Source organism: Ceratosolen solmsi, unplaced genomic scaffold (genome assembly GCF_000503995.2).
Source record: "Ceratosolen solmsi marchali unplaced genomic scaffold, CerSol_1.0 scaffold6, whole genome shotgun sequence".
Taxonomy (NCBI): Eukaryota; Metazoa; Arthropoda; class Insecta; order Hymenoptera; family Agaonidae; genus Ceratosolen; species Ceratosolen solmsi.
Genome location: NW_011948414.1, coordinates 13968282 through 13990163, shown reverse-complemented (window position 1 = coordinate 13990163; position 21882 = coordinate 13968282). Strand labels below are relative to the sequence as shown.

At 19.6% G+C, this 21882-nt stretch overlaps 1 protein-coding gene across 1 annotated transcript; it reads left to right on the top strand.

Annotated features, from left to right (window-relative positions):
- Positions 1 to 2542: 2542 nt before the first annotated feature.
- LOC105368182 (Carbonic anhydrase 2) lies at positions 2543 to 21224 on the top strand. The gene is made up of 6 exons (XM_011507135.1): positions 2543 to 2928; positions 10374 to 10430; positions 10753 to 10914; positions 11778 to 12025; positions 14392 to 14643; positions 20934 to 21224. Exons 1-6 carry the CDS (start codon positions 2844 to 2846, stop codon positions 21138 to 21140), a joined length of 1011 nt encoding a protein of 336 aa, XP_011505437.1. The 5' UTR covers positions 2543 to 2843; the 3' UTR covers positions 21141 to 21224.
- The last annotated feature ends 658 nt before the right edge of the window (positions 21225 to 21882 follow it).

The following is a 21882-nucleotide window of genomic DNA, read 5'->3' as shown; positions in this document are numbered from 1 at the left end:
ATCTTGCTAAAGATTTGTTACATAATATACAGCAATTATGTATTAAAAATACTTATCAGTGTTTCATAAAAAACATATTTTAAGTATCCATATTCAATTTAGATTGTTAAAACTTATTGTGGATACTCTTAAAAAATATTAAATTTAGTCAATTTTAAAATTCGAAAACTATTATATATTATGAAAATAATTCTTTTAATAAAATTAATTTTTTGAATCAAATGGATTTTATATGCCTATTAGATATCCATCGCTGCTTTACAACATTACTTTTTATAATATATTTTTTATGATTTTATTATAAACATTAATTCGAATTATAATGGAATAATGAATGATTTTTTAAATATTTATATAATAACATTATTTTTACTTAATAATTCATTTATTATAATCTTGCTAAAAAATATTCAGTGAATTATTAATTTGATTTGTTTTAATTTTTTCATCTAAGTAAATGAATACAATATAATATAATATATTATAATATGTAATAATATTAATGAAAATTATAATCAATCATATATTTTAATGCATGTATAACATTCATTATGCTAGTTCATACGATCTGTAAAAAATTCAATTATTATTTTACTTTTAATACTAATTTGTAGTATATTAATAGATATTTCGTTATTTTAAAAATAATTCATTTACCTAATCTACATGAAATACATGTCAAAAAATTTGTATATACATAAATATATATGTAAATAATACAATTTAATAATTTAGATTAAATTTTGAAAAAAAATATTATAATTATAAATATTTATATAAAAGTAAAATATTTAAGTATTAAAATAAAGTTGATGGTTAACATATTATTAAAGTAATATTATTTTATTAAGAATTTACATAGAATTCAAAAATTTGAATATTATATAGCGGATCAGTAATGATTAAATATTATTGATTTTTTAATTAGTTTTGCTCTGATACTTATAAAATATTTCAGTTCAGTATTACAGATATAACATGCCATGGTAGTATCCATCTTGTGTAAGATTCCATAATTTTCATCAACGTTATAAAACAACAATCCAATTTCTGTTCATGTTAAGATGCAGCTATTAGAAAGTTCATAAGTCATTAAAAATGTTATTTTCAGTTTAAGATATAGCTTGATACATTTCTAATTAAAAGTTTTTAACGCGATAAGTAATATTTCTTAAAGATTCAAATTAAAATTTTTCATTTAAAGTAAAATATTTTATTAATAATACATACTTATGAATTATACAATACTTCTTATTTTAGTATAATTAGTTAAATAGTTATATTTTATTTATTATTATATATTATAATTATTTAAAAAGTTCTATTTTATTTATAATATAAAGAATGTTGCTTGCAAAATAAAATAATTAAAGTAATTTTAGAATGAATAAATTTGGAATATTTTGTATAACTTTGTTTAGAATAATGACCTATTACATTTTTAGATAATGTGAATATATATAAATGTAGAAATATTTTATGCTACTAAAGTATTACAAAGCGAATATTGAATTTTGCATATTCTTATACGATTTAAAAATAATATCTTTCAAAGGAAATATGTGTGCGATGTATAACTACGTAGATTATATTTTTAATGCAATGTCTATAATAGAATTAAATATAAAAGTTGAAATTAATATAAAAATTGATATTATATATGCTTTGCATAATTGAGCAAAAGATATCAAAATATTTTAAATATTTTAAAATGGCTTTATAAATCCAAATACAAGTTTACAAATCTAAATAAAATTTTATAGTAATTCAAATTTTTCTATATATAGATAGTAATGTCAAAGATTCTGGGTTTTATTATAAATTAATAATATAAAGTTTTAAATATATAAAGTAAAATTTTATTATTTAAACAAATAGAGTTTTATAAAATATTTAGATTATATAACAACCAATTATCCAAAGAAAGTACCATTTTATAAACCTCTACTTATGATCTATTTTATTATATAAACATTTATGACTTTATTTTAAATATCTATTTTTTACAAATATATTTATTTGATCGCAATATAATTATATATGGAAAAAGATAAACTATAAAAAAACTATTGTTATATATTCTGAAATTTGTTCGAATGTATAATTTTATATTGCTATCTAATAATTAATAAATATAATACATAAATATAAAAAATTATGATTCTAAAAAGAAGTATAATATCAATATGAAATTGGATATTTTATAATTTACATGCAGATGTCGCATGTTCAAAAATAGAAAAGCTGGTGAACAGGACGAGAGGACAAGGGCGAATCAAGAATAGGTAACCGAATAATAATTGGATTGTGTAGTTGTCAACCAGTCAGAAACGCCAAACTTGCTAATCTATGTATTTGTGCTGTCGCTAAGCGCTTGAATATCCTCTCTATCCTGTATAGGAACTTAAAATGGTTGGTTCGTCCGGCGCCAAGCGTCAGTCTCCTTTCAACATCCGACCGGCTCGCGCTTACTTCCCCTCTCACTCTCTCTTTCTCTCTCTCTCTCTTCCTTCTCTCTCTTTCTCTCTTTTTCTCTCTTCTCTCTATCTCTGTATCTCTCTTATTCTTTCTCTGATTGTCCTTACTCCCTCATACATCCCATCATTTTCTTAGTTCATTTATTAAATTATTTATTAGCAAATAACCACATATTTTTATATTTTAAACCTACTATAAAATAAACCAACGAAATTGTGAGCTCGTAGTAAAAGTACGTGAAGTGCAGTGAAAGGAAGACGATCCTAATCGCATGCGATTACGATTTTCTCCAATTTGATATATCTTAAACGGTGGTAGGTTTATTGGCACAGTACGGCTCTTCTACAGTTACCGTTTTATTAATCATGATTAATCTAGTTATTCATTTCAATGGCGCCAATCTTAATTTTCATTCGATTTGTCCCGTTGTCTTATTCGCTTTCTTCTTTGGTGAGTAATTGTCATTTTGTTACCACTTCTACGAATTCTTTTCTCTCTTAATTCTTTACTTAGTTATTTAAAATAAAAGGAACTCTTTAATTCATTATTCGAACGATGGTTTTCTAAGTTTTAAAAATTTGCAGTCTTTTTAATGTACAACTAATTTAGAAGAATTTAAAACGTGATTAATTGTTGAATATACATAATATATATATGTATATAAATATAAAATATATATTACATATATTACATAAAATATAAAATATAAAATATATATTGCATATATTAGATAAAATAATTTTATCTTAGAACAAAATTATTTCCATGTTTTTCTTTAAAAAATTAAAAAAATATAATTTATAAACAATGTAAGAAATCAGGTGACACATGAATCGGGTAATAATTCTTTAAACTATTTAAAAGAGCTTTAAAAAGCTACTATTGTTTCAAGACTGTAAAATATAAATTTTTTATTTTATTTAGCTATTATGTGATTTAATAATTAGATGGCGCGATGAACATTCGTAAATTCAATGATATTTTGATACTAAAAATTTATTTACTTACTACTAAATATTATATTCGATATATTCAATTTATTGTTTATTAATATTAAATATATTGATTATATTTTTTATTGGCATTATATATTTATTATTAATATTAGATAAAAGTATGTTATGAGGATAAAAAATCTGAAATTCGTAGTAGAATTTTCAAAATAATGATTTCTATAAAAAGGTGAATACATTTTTAAAGACGTAAATATATATCAAATATTTTAAAACCAAGTTCCCATGTGCTAGGTATATAATTATAGATTAATGTATCTATGTATATTTCTGTCTTGTAATGTATGAATTTATTTATTATTGTTATGGAACAAAATAAATATGCATAAAATATGTATTGAATAAACTATGTTTTTATATTGCCAATATGCATTTATAAGATACAATATTCTTACTATTAAGTTTTTCTCAAGTACTGATATTTATTTGATACGACAAAATAAAATAAAATAAGAAAGTGAATAGTTTATTATTATTTTCTATAAAAAAAATTAATAAAGCCATACTGTACGCTTAAAAATTATCAAAAAACTTTTAATGATTAAATCAGTAAAATTATTGTTAAATTTTTAAAAATATCTCATATTCATATTGTATTTATCCATACATTAAATACTTAGCTATAAAACTGAAATTTTAAATACAAAAATTTATAAATCGTCAATTAATTAAATGACTAAATATTAAAATTATAATCATCAACGATGTAAAACAAATTTATTATGATTGGTAATTAATATTATTATTTATTACTCAAATCATTATAATCCCGCAGTTTCAATTATGTAATATAAAATTTTTTTTAATTTTAATACACTCGCCACAAAATAATTTTATATTGTTGTTCATTTATACGATTAATCATTAATCATAATGCCTCATAATTTTTATAAAATTGTTTAAAAAAAAACACTATCCACAATTTTCCACAAAATACACTATAGAATGAAAATATTTAGTGCAACTGTCAGATTATTTTGTGGTAAAATAATATAAATATTAAACATTAACATTGCATCTTAAAATCAATTAATATTATATTATCCTAATTTTTTAACAAAATTATTGGTTATAATAAAGAGAAAATTGACAAAAAAAATCATAAATAGAATATTCTAATAGCATTTTATTAAAATACCTTGAAAGAATCGATTAAATATAGAAAATAAGCTACTTATATTTAGAAATAAAACATAAAAGTATGAAATTTAATATTAATATGAATATTAATATCAATAATACTCTTGAGAGGTCTGCCATAAGAAGTTTTATTAAATAATTTATAAGAATACATACATAAATATTCATGCTTTCATACAGAAATAGTGAACAGTATTCATAAATTAATTTTTATCACATCAACGAATTTATCTATTTTATTGTCTGCAAATATTTATTGTAACAATTTGATAGTTTGTTGATTGAAATACATCAATATAATATCATTTCTTGCATAAAGTTTACTTTAAAAAAAAATGCGTATAAAATCATTTATTTATTGTTATAAACATATATATAATAATAAAAAATATATAGTAAAATATATAATAAAATAATAATAACATAATAAAAAATATATTCAAATATATTAATTTTTTATAAAATTTTTATTTTATTTATAAGTTTCATTTAATTTTATTTTGTAGTTATTATCAAATAATTTTAATAGTAAAATTAATATACTTTTCTTATAATATGCAATTATAAATAGATGAAATTAATACACTTAGTAAAATCGTAGTACAATCATTACTCAAAAAATACATTATTTTTTTCGTTACAATGCTTGAATTGTATAAACTCTTATTTATGTTCAAGTTGATTGTACATGCAATAGAATTTGAAAAAATAATATTGTGATACCGATTTACATCTGTATATACAATCACTATCTTTGATATATATAATTAATGTTAAATTATGCTTTATTTCTGTTGAGGATTGATTCATAATATTTATATTTTACGGATTAGATATCTACAAAAATCATTTTGTTTAAAATATTTCAATTGTTATTTAATGGAATAGTAATTTGTACAAATTGTATTTATAAAGCATATGGAAGTGTATTGCAAGAAATTTATAGAAATTTAAATAAAATACTAATTAAAATTTATAAAAGTATTTTTATACAAATATTTTAGATTCATAAAATTGATTTTAAAATACATATTTTCCATTAAATATAATATTTCAAAATTAATTATGTTACTATAAATTGATTACAGATAAAGAGTATTATTTATAGATTTTATTATAGAAGGAAGTAATTTTAATTGATTACATTAAAAAGGATTCAACTGTTCATTTTGGGATAATCATAATAGTTAATTTATTTATTTATATACGTATTTATCAAAACGTATGGTTTAGTTCATGTAAAATATAAAAATGTTATAAACCTTTATTTATTTACACATTTATTATATAAATATTGTATGAGAAATATATAAATTTTAGGTAAATATTTTTAAATTTAATATTATTTTGAAAAAAATGAAAAATCTGTTAGTTAATTTATAAAATACTGTATTATCAATTGGATTTTTAATATGTACTAGTGGAAAAACTATGTAATAATTATGTTGTTTTCGAATGAATGATACATCATTTTTTTCATTGTGTATAAACCTACCTAAATCCTATAAAAATTATGAATTTGAGACATAATTTCTATACAACACATTGCGATTGTTGAAATATATGTTTATGCATCTGTGTATCTATGTTTATGTTTTCCTTAGCTGAACATTAATTCATTGCATAAGCTGGAGATAAAATAATTTTGTTATATTAATTTACAATTACAAAAATATCCTTGATACACTTTTTTGGATAATTTATTATTTTATTTATTTTATTAACTAAGTAGTTTTATAAATATTAATCTTTATACAAACAAAATCAGTTCATAATAAATATATAATCAATTGATATTAATTTATTAAATGTATATGTATTCATGATTTGTTCTAATTTTATAACAAAATGTAAATATTCGTTATAACTTTTGAAATATATATTTATATAAAAATTTTTTGTTTTATTTAATTTTTTATTTTAATCAATTATGTTTATTGGTAAATATAATTTTAATATCATATATGATATTATTAAGATGTATGCATTAATCAATAACTCCTTGTAAAAATATCACGTAGGACCTTCGGACAATAAATAATTAGAAATGAATGGAAATCTTGATAAATGATTAATGAAATCATAATAACGATCATCATGATAAGTTTAACTAATCATAATTTTTAATATAAGAATTTATATTAAATATTGACAACAAATTTATTGTAAATATTTTATATTAAGCATTCTAGTTTACTTTAATACTTTCTTAAAGAATACAATAAATATTGATTTTACAATTATTAATTTTATTGTATGTATAAAAGTTGATAAATCAAATTAAAAAAATATTCCATGAAATTTATTATTTCGAAGTAAAAAATAAAAATTTCCCTATATTATTATAAACATTTTGTAAAATCTATTTCATGTTTCAATATTGTTTTAATTTCAAAAGTTAAAACTAAATTTCGTATTAATATTTATATATCATAGTAAAATATATTTTCAATGAAAGTAAAACATAATATTAAAGTGAAATTTATATTTTAATTCTAATTGATATAGTTTCTAGATAATATTATAATTATTAAAGTATACGTTTTTATGTTAATATACATGTTTCAGAAGGTACTTTCAAAGAAATATCTTTTAAAAATCTATAACCTCTTTCTAAACAAAATTTACAAAACATATTCTACTTTTTTGTATTCATATATTTATTTATTTAAATAAAATAAATTTGGTTAACACATATACAAATTGGATACGAAATGGTTTAGATACATTATAAATTATAAATGTGTGTATAGAATTATCTTGAATTTCGAAGATCTGATATTTGATATTGTATGTTTGCATATCGAAGATGAGCATATTAAAGATTTGCAAATACACATTATTTAAAAAACTCAAATTTATCATTAATTAATTTTTAGATTAATCATGATTTTTTTTACAAATTGTAATAAATGGAACTGCAGTATTTATATTTTTATTATTCTTATTACTTTCAGCACTCATATACAGTAATTAATTTTATTTGCATATATTCTTATATATAAAATATTATAATATTTGTGAGAATTTAATAATGAAACAATGAAAATTGTTATTTATTAATAATATAGCTAATAATAAAGGCAATTATTTCAATTGCAAATAATGTTCAGTAAAATTAGATATATATATAGAAGTTTAGTCTAATATAATAAATGAAAATAAATAAATTTCGTTATTAAAAATAACAAAGTATAATAATATTAAAGTATTGTAATGTCTGTACAATTTATTGTTATTTCTATAGTAATCAAATAAATTTATTTAATGGTTTTATTTAATTTATAATTTCTTTAAAATATTGATTTTCAATGTTATTATATTGAAGTAAACATGTTCTTTTTCTACCAATTTTGTACAAACTGTATTAAATAGATTTTTATTGTGATTTATGTATCATTTATACTATATATATATATATATATATATTATAATCGTTTAATAAAAATATATTTATTTATGTAATTATTTGTTTAAATAATTAGTAAATAAAATAAAAAACGAATTATTATTCATTTTATTTGTCCATAATTAACTGGATATTATACTCGTTTGCACTGTCATTTTTATCTGTTGCTAAAAACTAAAAAAATTCAATTAAATAAACTGATGATGAAACTGAAAAGTTTAAAATATAACTAATAATTTATATAAAAGATACTTTAATATATTATAAATATAATATATTATAATTCAGAATAATATTTACTAATAAAAGATAATATTTCTAATGTAAATAATAAGATTCTTAGATTTTCAAAGTGCAAGTTTATATTGTAAAATATAACGCTATTTAAGTTAATTTTATTTAACATTTTCAATCAAAGTAACACAAATTCTATAAACAGAGTATACAAAAAATGATTTGCATAAATCAATTTTTTTAGTATCAATAATATTATCAATAATAATAACAATTTTTGTTTAGACAGTATTGTAAGCATTTTTTACTTTCTCCTTTCTATATGTTTTTTTCTATACAAATTTATGTGCTTTCTTTTGTTGGCTGGTTCAGATGGAAGAACTGACAATGCAAATGGATACGTCAAACGACTTACGCTTTGAAACAATTCTTTATGTTGGCAAAATAGAAAGCGTGACTATTTTAATGAAGGTTGGGCACAAGTCACAACGAATATCGTCGTAATTGTCTCTGACCTTCATCGGATTTACTTATATTATATTATATTACTTAATTCTTATTATAACACAGATTTCTATTTAAATGAATAACGAACACTATTGCTTATTTCATTTAATATTATACGAATTTTTGGCTGAAATGTTATTTATTACATGTTACATATAAAATAATTATGTAGCTAGGAACTTGTTTTTAAATTAATTGTGCTTTCTTGGATTACAAATTTTCACTAAATGTCCATAACTCGGATTACATGACTATTTTAAATTTTAATCTTAATCATCTTTATAATACTGATATTGAAAATGTTTTTTTATTAATTATAAATGTAATTTTAACATTCTTTTATCATATTAAAGCAAGATTCAGTGGCATGATTTTACAATCTAGAAGTGTTTAAAATTGTAATAAGTATAACATGTTAGAAGCCACTAAATGAAACTATGAAATTTATCTATTGTCTTATCTACATCATACATTTAATCATCATAGTACATAATGATAGCGTTATAATTAATTAAAATTATTTATAAACATATTGTACTATAAATCAATTTTTGTTATTTTAATGAAAAATAAAATTGTCAAACAAATTCTCAAATATCAATATGTACTGCACACAAATAACAACAATTTAAAAGTAAATACAAGAATTACTTAATTTATTTATAATTTTGTTTATATGTGATTATGTGAAATCTTATACAAAATATAAAAAAATTGTTATTTCCAAAAACACCAGTAAAACTTTTTCAGTAATTTATTTGATAGATTTGTAAAACTGTTACATATACTTTTTATTTATTTATGACTTTATAAATTCAAATATTTTAAACTGTACAGTTTTCATAATGATGTTTAGAATGTTTTCTGTTTAGAACAATTTTTGCAAGATAAAGATAGTTTGGTGTTTGAATATGATTAGAAATTTTAATAAATATTCTATGTATCTGTTTTATCATAATTTTAATTTTATTAAACAAAAGAAATTAAAATGGTTAAGAATAAAGAATTGACATATAACTAAAAATGTTAAAATATTAAATAAAGTATATGTATATATGTGTAACTGAGAATAAATAATTAAATAAATTTGTAATAAATAAATAAATGTATATTATATATATATATATTATAAAAATATATAGTTCAAAAATTTAATTTCTACAAAAAATTAAATATCCATCAATTGATATTTATTTTATATATATATAGTTATGTAAGATATTATTCTATTAATTTAGTTATTTAGAATACATAATTGGTTTAGTATGATTATTTGATATTTATATATAAATAATATCATTAAAGTTTAAAAAATATATTAAAAATATATTCAGTATTTTGAAATGTATATACTTGTTTTTTAAACAATTGCTTAATAATATGTTTAAAAATAGTAATGAATAAAATATACAATATTAACAATTTTATTATTATTTATGAATACTATGTATCTGTAATGTATATTTATTATTTTTAACTTAATTGGGCTTTTCGCTTTAACATATTCTGCAATAAAAATAATTATAGGTTTAAAACATTGCAGTCAATACAAGAATTTAAAAAATTATATTTATGTTTTAAAATATTCTCAGATACAATTGACGTTACTGTTTTGGAACATGTCAATTTCGGATACAGTGGTTCACATGGTAAGTTTGGTTATTTGATTTCCATCGAGTATTTAAAAAAATATTATTATATAATAATTTCATGTTATCGTATTCACATTATTTATTTCAATAACTTTTGTACTGTGCTTTTTGTACATTCAATTATTGTGCATTACAATATATTGTACTATAAATTTCCTATTTATGAAAATATTAGTATAAAAAATAATTTGTTTCATTCATAATCTTTGTTTCTGTAAACTTGTATATATTTTATCAAAAGTTACTTTCATATATTGGATAAAATTATAATTAAATACATTTAGATATTATTTAGAAATTTATAAACTTCTTAAAATAGGTCCTGACCACTGGGCAGAAAATTATGATACATGCGTTGGAAAACATCAATCGCCGATAAACATCCAAGAACATGACGTACGAGATATAAATTTACCACTTTTAATATTTTCCGGATTAGATACGCCAAGAAAATTTTTTTTGATAAACAATGGACATACGGGTATGTTGATAACAAAAGTATTTTGTTTTATAAATCATTAATGAACAATTTTATCTGAAAATTATTTATTTGAAAATCGCTTATATTTAGCAAAAACTAAAAATTGCATTTTCAATATATTTTATGAAATTTTTATCAAAATAATGTTTCAATAATTACATAAACTGTTTTTAAATTTATTTATTAAATTACAATTGTTATATTTCTTGTAATATATAATATAAAATACAAATTTTCATTATATCAAAAGGTTGTTAAGGTAAATTAAAAAAACGTAAATTTTATAATATAACATATGCTAAACAAATATATGTACAAAAATTAATATAATAATTTTATATTTAAATTTAAATTGTATTATTAAAAGAATTTTTATATTCTAACTTAGTAAAGAAAATAAAAAATCATCGTGGTATGTATGGGATCAATTATAATTTAGATGAATATATTTTAATCAAAAATAAGCAAATGAATATGATAATGAAATGCATCTTGCAACTGAATCAATACAAAAGAAAGAATTTTATATTTTTTTACATAAATGAATCATAAATATAATGTGAGAATATATATTACAATACTATAATATTATACAATTCTTTATATTGTATTTATCACTATTGTATAATTGCTATTTTCAGTACTATTTATGTTCAATACTTATGACTAATAATATCTTACGTAATTATTACGTAAATATATACGTAAAATTTTATTAATTCAAGTATGAATATTTATAAACAAAGCTAATATTTTTTAATTTGCCTCATAAATAAATTATTTTTCTAAAACATTGTTTACTTTAACAAAAGTAAAAACTTGATAATATATATCTCAAATGTACAATTTTTTAATATTTGCAGCTTTGCTTTACAGTTCTAAAGATAATAAACAGTTTTATATGTCGGGTGGGCCATTGAATGGCATCTATGTTTTCGAACAACTTCATTTTCATTGGGGAGAAAACGACAGGGAAGGTTCGGAAGATCTCATAAACAACCATTCATTTGCAATGGAATTACACGCTGTTTTTTATAAAGATAAATACGGCTCTATGAACGATGCAATTCATAACCCAGACGGTTTGGCAGTGATTGCTTTCTTCTTCGAGGTATAATAATCATAATCATTTGCATGCGCAAATTTTAATTATGTTTTTTAATCATAGTAAATATAATATTTAAATAAAATTGTAAAGAAATACTTTTAAAATTTGTAGTTAGGCATATTTTTAATTTATTAGTAGGCTATTGATAAGACAAATTAAGACGAAGTTAGTTTCCAAATATACCGTTGTAACTGCACGAAGATGTTATTTATCGATGCAAGAACCTATACTTATAAATATTAATTAAATAAGCTTAAAATTTTAAAACTAGACAGAACATGTAAAATTATAGTAATTTAAAAAATAAAACAAAAATTGTTTTAAACACCTATATTAACTATATTAAATATTTTCAAATAGAGTTTAAAATGTAAATTAAAATAAACAACACGTATTATTAGAAATATATAAATAAAAATCATAAAATAAAAAAAATTTAAGTATATAACAATAAAAATAGGAAAATAAAGTCAAATTTTAATAAAACGCACTAAACAATCATGAAATAAACTAAAATGAAATAAAACATAAATAATCTTAAAATGATTATATTCAATAAGTGAAAATGTTATTTAATCACAATTTTTTAATTTATTATTAAACTTAAAGCTTTTAATAAAAAATAAGATATAATTCTTTTAATTTTTGTTTATATTATTCACATTCATTATTACATTACATTTATTATTTGCCCATAATACTTGAAATAATAATAAATTGCAGTTTTATAAATTTAAACCTTATAGTTAATTATATTTATTTTCAAAGAATCTATATTTTTTAACATTATTCCATTTCAGATGTTAACGAATTATTATTGAATTAGCAGTAAAAGTGATAATTACTCTCATTATTATGTTCATTTCTGTTGTTTGATTTCTTCAGTCGAATAGATAATTGAAATTATTAGCACTTTACTAATTTATCAACATAAATATATCTACACATTTTAATTGCAAAATATTATATTTGAAAAAATTAACTATAAGCCAATAAAATTAATTTAAAAATATTATTTTTGTAAATATATATGATGATGTAATGATATAATCATTAAATTTTTTGCTATAATAAATACAAATAAAAATCAAAAACGAAAACACAAAATGTATATCGATATTTTCTTTAATTTTTTCTTTATTAAATCATCTCTTCTTTATTTTAAAAGTGTAACGTATTTATAAGAAATATACCTAATGTTACTTTAAGACGTTTAAAAAAATATATAGAATTTCATAATGATCTATTTTAAATTTACTTTAATCTTTAAATAAATTAAAGATATCAGTATTTTATTAAATATTTTAAAAAATTAGGCATTTCTATGATAAAAAAATTTTTTTTCAAAATTTTATATAGAATCTATCTGAGAAAATAGAAATTGTCAGTATAATAAAAACAAAATTAAGTCATTCTTAAAAGTTAATGAGTGAGTAAAATAATAGTGACTCTACAACGTTACAAAATATTGTTTAAATTTTAAACCAGCGATACTTGCACATTAAGAACTGTAACAATAAAGATAAGTTTTGCATATAAAATTAATATAAAAAATACTCGGTGTGATTAGATGAATGATCAGATCTCGGGTTTGTTGATTTATTTTTTATGATAATGTTCTGCTGTATAGGAAGCATTTAAATGTGAAATTAAATAATTTTTAACTTTTTAAAATAACATGCATCTATTTTAATTCCTAGGGTGCGTGTTTGATATTTTTCCTTGATGTGCCAACTTCGGTAAATACGGTACATCAAAGTATTTACTAATTAAATGCTGTTAAATTTAAAGGTAAATATCAATTAAATGAAGTTATGTCAAGAATACTTCATTTGTATGAAATTCAAAATGATGTTTCCAAAATTTTATTTTACATAAACAAACTTAATATCAATTTTTATAATTACAATTTTTATGAAGGCGCCAATAAAGTTCCATATATATATATTATAATGATTCTTCTACAAATAAACATGTATTTCAATATAATAATTATTTTTAAAGAAAAATATTTTATCATAATATAATAAATATTAATGTACTAAATACTACTTACATTAATAATTGATTCAGAGATTACTTTAATTTTCAATTAATTCATATTTAATACTTAATAATTATTTTAATATTTTATTTCACAAAATATATAAAGTTTTTAGTTATTTATATAATTAAATTGAAATAATTGTTAAGTCTATAGATGAAAATATTGCAAATAAATGTTCGTAATTAATTTTTCAATGTTTCATTGATTAATTCTAAAACCAAACAGGTAATTTATCTTAAAATTTAGACTAAAAAAAGAATACGTGATAAAGTATAAAAGTTGGTTTTTGATAATAATGAAGATACTTCTACTCTGCGTATAGGCTGAAGTAAATGATCGTGCAAATCCTTTATTTGATACGATAGTGGAAGCACTACCGAAGATTGAAAAGGTGGGAACGGAGATCCAATTGTCAGAAAATATGCATCTAGGGCACTTGTTGAATCCAGCTGGACCACCTAGTGACAGAATGCAAAATTATTTCACATACAACGGTTCTCTCACAACACCACCTTGTTCCGAAGTCGTGACATGGATCGATTTTAAATATCCACTTTACCTTTCTCATTTGCAGGTTTGTTGAAATTTCGCATATTTATTTAGCACTTTTAAATCTTAAACTTTATATACAACATGTATATATATATATATAATTATACACATCACGACTAGCCGTGTTTGAAGTTATTATGTTTATTATTTTTATTGTTATTTTGAAAAAATTATAATTTCTGATATTACATACACTTTAAACATACAATAAAACACATCCACGTATTGATATAATGAATTACTATTTCGGCTTTAATTTATATTTATTTTAATTATTATATAAATTACAATAGTTACCTTGTTATAATAAATTATTACTATAGTATTATTACTTCAATTATATCAATGTTTTATTTAAATAAACTTCTTTTATAAATCATAACAAACGAAATAATAAACTATCAATATAAATTATTTAATAACTAAAAAATTTGAATACGTTTTATTAAAATTTTTGAATAGTAATATATATCTTTTGTAAAAACATAATATTTACATTATGTGTTTAAACAAATCAAAACAATCAAAGATTATGTGTTTAGCGATAATTTGGATACTAGTTTAGAGCTTATGTAATATTTTGATATAATAATAATTTAATTATATATAATAACGTGTTATAATAAAAATATTTATAGTAAATAATAAATAGAGTACTCAAATATTTTTCAAATATAAAGCAATTTTTTAATTACAAAAAACTTATATGTATTATATGTATTATTTATATATGTATATGTGTATAGATGTAATTTATCAATATTTCATCAAATAAAAATTATATTATGCATTATGGGTATAAATTATTATTATTGTTATATTTATATTTTATTATTTGATATTATATAATTTTATCCACATTTTTATAATAAAAATAACAAATTTATATTATAAATGGGTGTGTATATTTTATATACACTTTTGTACTTTCATTTAAAACAATAAAAAATATATTCAAATTAAACATTGATTATTTTTTGAATTTATAATAAATACAAAGGAGTTGCCGATGGAGTAAACATAAATAATAGTAAATAAAATGAATTATACCTTCGTTGCGATTCTTTGTCAACTATGAAGAAAATTTAATTCGGTTAATTTAACAAAAAAGTACACCATTTTAGAAATAAATAGTATCTTTTAATAATAATCAAATTTTTGACGTAATATAAGTCTCCATTTAAGGTTGGTTGGTTGCGTTGATGAGATTATCACCATGATTTTATACTGTATATCATTTTTTACATGAAAAGTCAATATTTTAACATTAGTCTTATACATAATTTACAATGCTTCACATAAAATAATTATAACATTTAAAGTATGTTTAAAATCTTGGATGCATTAAGAAGTCACATAAAGATATAAACACAAATTACAAATATGAAACATACAAAGGTTTATATGCCAGAAAAGAATTAGATCATAATTTAGATTATTAATTGTAAAAATGATCACATATTTTTCATTTGGCTTTGCATACTACTATTATTAAGGAAGGACTAATGCAATTAAAACCGCTAAGGTATGAAAGAGAAAGGTGAACACCTCGCTTTTAAATAATATATGCTTTTTATCCTTTAAGTATAAGTTAACATATGTTTATAAATTCATAATTCATGTATAATTTAAATTTAAATCACAGAATGTGCCAAGTCAGTTGCCAAGATAATTCCTTACTTATATTTTACCACTTCATCAAGCAGAATGTTCTTACTTATAATCTTAGTCCATGACATCATGCTCATCCCAATTTCTATAACCTCTCCCCTTCAATCTATGTATCTATCTATCTATTTCTCTCTATCTCTCTCTCTCTCTCTCTCTCTCTCTCTCTCTCTGTTTCAGTGTATGCACTTAATGTTCCAAACAAATAGCACAAATAGTCATATACTTCTTTCATAATTTTTATTTATATTTCTTTGTTTACTAGACATATATATATATATATATATATATAGCCTATCACAATGCCTGTGTATTTTGCATATTGTTATTTATTCGTCATAAATATAATTATAAATAAATATATATTATGCGATAATTGTATTTAAAAATATAATTGTAAGTATTATAATTGAATATAAATATAAATGGTAAATTTGTAAATTTGTCAACATTTATACAATAAATAAAATATTTTAATTTAACAGATCATAAAATAAAAAGATACATTAATTTTTAAACAGATATAAACAAGCAGAAGTTAATCGATTGAAATAGAAACACGTTATGAAAATTTACTATAAAATAGTAATATTAAAATAATATTTACTAATAATTATTGCTATTGGATTATTTGATACGACAGCTATTTTCAACTATTAAGAATAATAAGAAAATGTAAATAAATACAAATATTACTAATAATAATTATTATATTATGCCTACAAAATTTGCAGTAACTGAAATAGCATTAATAAATTTTATAATAATATATATAAATATAATAATAATATATAATAATATATAAATTTAAAGCAATTATAAATAGATTTTAATTAACAAGTTCAACAACATTAACAAGTTACTTATGAATTTCTAATAGTATGTGATTGCTTTTAAAGTATAAATTATCGACTTTTTTTGTACGAATAAAAATAAAGACAAAGTATTATGCTGTGCTAAAATTAACGTGTTATAGAAAATTAATTTACTCAAATACAGAAATATTAAATAACGGATTTTATTTTTAGAACAAAGTTATCGATATCTAACATTATCGCTGTAACAAACAAGAGTAGAAAATCTTATTAATGATAATATAAAAAAAATACTTCACAGTATTGTAAACATATTTTTTTAAAAGATTATTTGACGGAATAAAAAATAGAAGAAGAATCTATGAATTGAATTATGTAAAAAATACATAGAGAAGCAAATTTTATAACATGATTAGGTGAGAAATTTTTCTGTATATTATTTAATACGTTATACATAATCAATACATAAATAAAAAAACAAAACAAAAACTGATTATTCGATAATTTAACCTTAGATAATTTCTGGAAACTTGGTAGGAATGTACTTGAATTTAATACAAGACTAATTCTATATTACTACTATTAGAGTACTCAAAAAATTTTAACTGATAAAATACTAATAACACAGAGTAACATGACGTCTATTGTGTTTATATAAACATAATGTTTTGTTTTGAAGCAAAAACAAATAAAATTTTACGATATCAATTCGAAGGTTTATAATTACATTTTGATAATTTTATATCAAATCTCATATTCCAAATTATGCGTTATAAATTTGGATTGTATTACAATTAAAATTATGTATGTCGCTATTGAAGGCGCGACCAATAAATTTTATATCGAGCAATTTGAAATTTAAAACAATATACTTAGATTCAACTAATGTTTAATTAATTTGAATTAAAACTTAAAAATTATAATTAATTTTTGTTTTATAGACATTTTTATCAAAATTTAAAATCAAATGGCAAAGCTTAAAGTTTCAAAATTTTAAGAAAATAGACAAATGAGAATGAAAATATCAAGTATATCTTAAGTATATTATTATCATAAAAGTAACATATAAATACATAATAAAATTATATGAGAATAGATGAGTAAAATGTCGTATGTCAAATTATCAGAAGTCACAAAATCCATCAATGGTTTTGTGATTGGTAAGCTGTATCGTAATTATAGAGATCCTATATTCTTGACAAAAGTAATTATTTCGATCCAAATCAAACAAAAAGTTTTCGCTTATTAAAACAAAGAAACATGTTCGTATTCAATAACAATATACTTAAGATTTATGCATAATTTAATATTTAATTTTATAATAGTTTGTTTATTTTATGAAATAATTTTACGTTGCGTCAATTTACCTATTAAAAAGACAAACAAATAATGTGTCAAATATGCAAATGCTCTAGATATATTTATGAGAAAAATGAAGTTAAACTCTATTAAAGTGTAGATAAATTTATTATTTTACATTAATTTTATTAATATTTATTAAGATTAATTAAAAATTTATTTAATTAATGAATTTATTGAGATATTTAATTCACTCAGTATTACATTAAAACAGTGGAAAAAATGTAAGGATAAACATGATTTAAAGTCGTATATACAAAGCAGTGTATCACAGATTTTTTAATATAAAAAACGTTTTAATTCATTAAAATTGATTTTTTAATTTATTATTTATTATTTGTTTTTAATTATTTAATATATATTAAAATTTTAGCAAAATTGCAATATAGTTGCAAAAGTAGTTAATGTATTCAAACCTTTTTAAATGAGTTGCAAAAATAGACATTCTATTAAGGAAAACAAATTCTAGTATTTATTATAGTATATAATGATTGATTGACAGTAAGTAGACATTATAGAATGATTTAAAATTAAAGTGTAATATCATGAAATTTTTACAAAGTAGTTATATTAATTTTAAATTAAATAATTATTAAGTCAAAAAGAGAAATATTCAATATTGAAAAATATGAATATTTAGTCACCAGATTTTATGAAGTTATTGAATTTGGAAAACCAAGAAATTGTGTATTTATAATTATAAAAAATAATTACTTTTTTTTTATTAAGTATAGTTTCAGAAGAAGTCTAATGAATTTAAAAAATTCAAAGTGTATATATTATGATATAAATTGAATATATATATATTTAAACATATAAAATACAATTTAGTTAAAATATAAAATACCTCGTATACTTTCATACAGACCTTAAAATTCGCTTACGTAATAATTTCCACTATTAATTAAAAATTAATTAAAATAAACACTCAAATTTCTTTTTCTTTGCATAAAAATAAATAAATGTAGTCATTTGTAATGAATACATGTTAGGAGTATTCAGATTTAAAAAGATTTGATATCTTTAAATATTGAATAAAAATGTTTATGATAATAATAAAATCTGTTTCAATACTTATTGCAATTTTTATTGCGCTTTATAATTATACAATACACATGAAAATATGTTAAAGTATACATTGAAAATTCTAATTATTAGAATTAAATCTTTATACTTCTTATCATTGAATATTAAAAAAATTATTAACCAATTAAATAACAAAATTATAAATGAATATGGAGACACAATAAAAGTAAATTATAATAAAAGTCTGCCATTTACAATTTGAAGGCGGAAATTGAGAATCAAATTTTTGTATTAAATATAACGAAATATTTAATGAATGACTGAAATATTATAGAATATGTAACAAAGGAAATTAAGAGATACACAATACAAACATTATAATTTTATAAAATTGCACAGTGGTTTTATATATATATATTATAGGCCCATTATCATATGCGATATTATTGCCTTTAATGTAATATAGTTATTTGTTATTTATAGTAATAGTTATTTATTATAGAAATAAATGTCAGTTTCAAAACTAATTTAAATATCTAACACGTGAAAAATTACTTTTGTTAGTTTACAGGTAAAATTTATGTGAATTACTTAATAAACATAAATTTATGCAATTAATCAAGGATATTTCTTGCATAGATGAAATGATAATCTCTATGAATAAATTTTTAGACTTATAATATTAATGAAAAAATTAAGAGAAATTTTTTATTTACTGTATATTAAATTTTGGATAAAATATATTGTCCTTATCCGATAACATTTATTCTTTAATTATTATTATAGATACAAAAATACACAAATTTAAACAGAATAATGATGAATTGAAGGTTGCGTAAAAATTGTATTTAATTAACTAGTCAAGTGACAAATTTTCACAAAATTCGAGTAGCACTTAACAAATAAATTTAACGATAGTACTCAAATATTTTAAATTAGTAGAAGATTTACATATACATGATATCACTTTATGAGTATTAAAACGAGTCAGAGTTTATCATTTACTTAAATAAATCATATAAAATGTATTCATCAAACATAATATAAGCGGAAATTCAATATTCATATATATATATATATTATAAGACCTATAAGAAAATATAATTTTTTAGCTTTCACATTCGAAAATGAGTTCGGAAAAGATTATATTAAGGAAATTTATTTAATGTATTGAATTTTATTTTGAATATCTAATAAATTATTTATTATAAACGTTATAAATATAATATGGTTTGTTAATAAAGTACAATTCTTATAAATAACAATTATTATTGAGCACTTTAATAATAAATTTTTTTACGTAATATTGCTTTTCATAATTTATTATTAAAAAATATTTATTTTTATGATTTTTATGTTTCTACTTATATGTGTTTCTACTCAGCTATATATTTATAATGTTTTTATAAATAAAATTTACAATAAATTATTTTTAATTTTGTAGATTGCAGCATTTCGGAATATTAGAGGTTTTGAGGGACACAAACTAACTCATAATTTTCGACCTGTGCAGCCTTTGTCTGATCGTCGAGTGCTGCATAATTTGCCAAATAAGAAATTTAATACAAAATCCGAGGCAATTCAAATAAGCCCTTCACATCACGTCCTTCCATTTCTTAGTCTTATATGTCTTGCTTATCTTTTTCTCTAACTCATGATAAGTAAACTATATCATTTTTCTTACCAGTTGCGTAAGCGTTTATTATACGTATTTATACGTTACACATAAACAGACAAAATAAAATTTTTGCAAGCAGTAATATGAAATATATTTACACCATCAAAAGAATAATTAAATTACATCATGCTTTTGAGGCAATTTTTGCAACACATTATAAAAAAATATATGTACTTTAAACTGTATATGCTTCGATAATATGTGCCTTTGAAAAACGACAATTTCATATTATATGATATTCAACTACTTACATTAAGTAAGATTTCAGGTTTTTTAATAAAGTGTTATATTGTAATATAATAAAAGTTAAGCCCTAGTATTATAAAATTGTATGCCATTGAATAAAATTATTATCTATATTTAAAAAAAGTAGTTCATATTTATTTTTGAATTTTGATTAAAAAACAAAAGAATAATTTTACTAAGTGTATGAAATATTGTTTGCTTTCGATAACGATAATATTATATTATTTATTGTCTACGTATGCTAAAGTAATATAAAATTTATAAGATATTTTTTATAAATATGATATTAAATTAATACTAATTTAATTTGAAAATGATTCAGATTATATTTTAATCACATTCCTTAATAATTACTATATATATATATATATATATATATATATATATATATATATATGTACAATATATATATTTATTTGTAAAGATTTCATTATAAATTAAATCAGAATAAAACACAATTATTAATGAT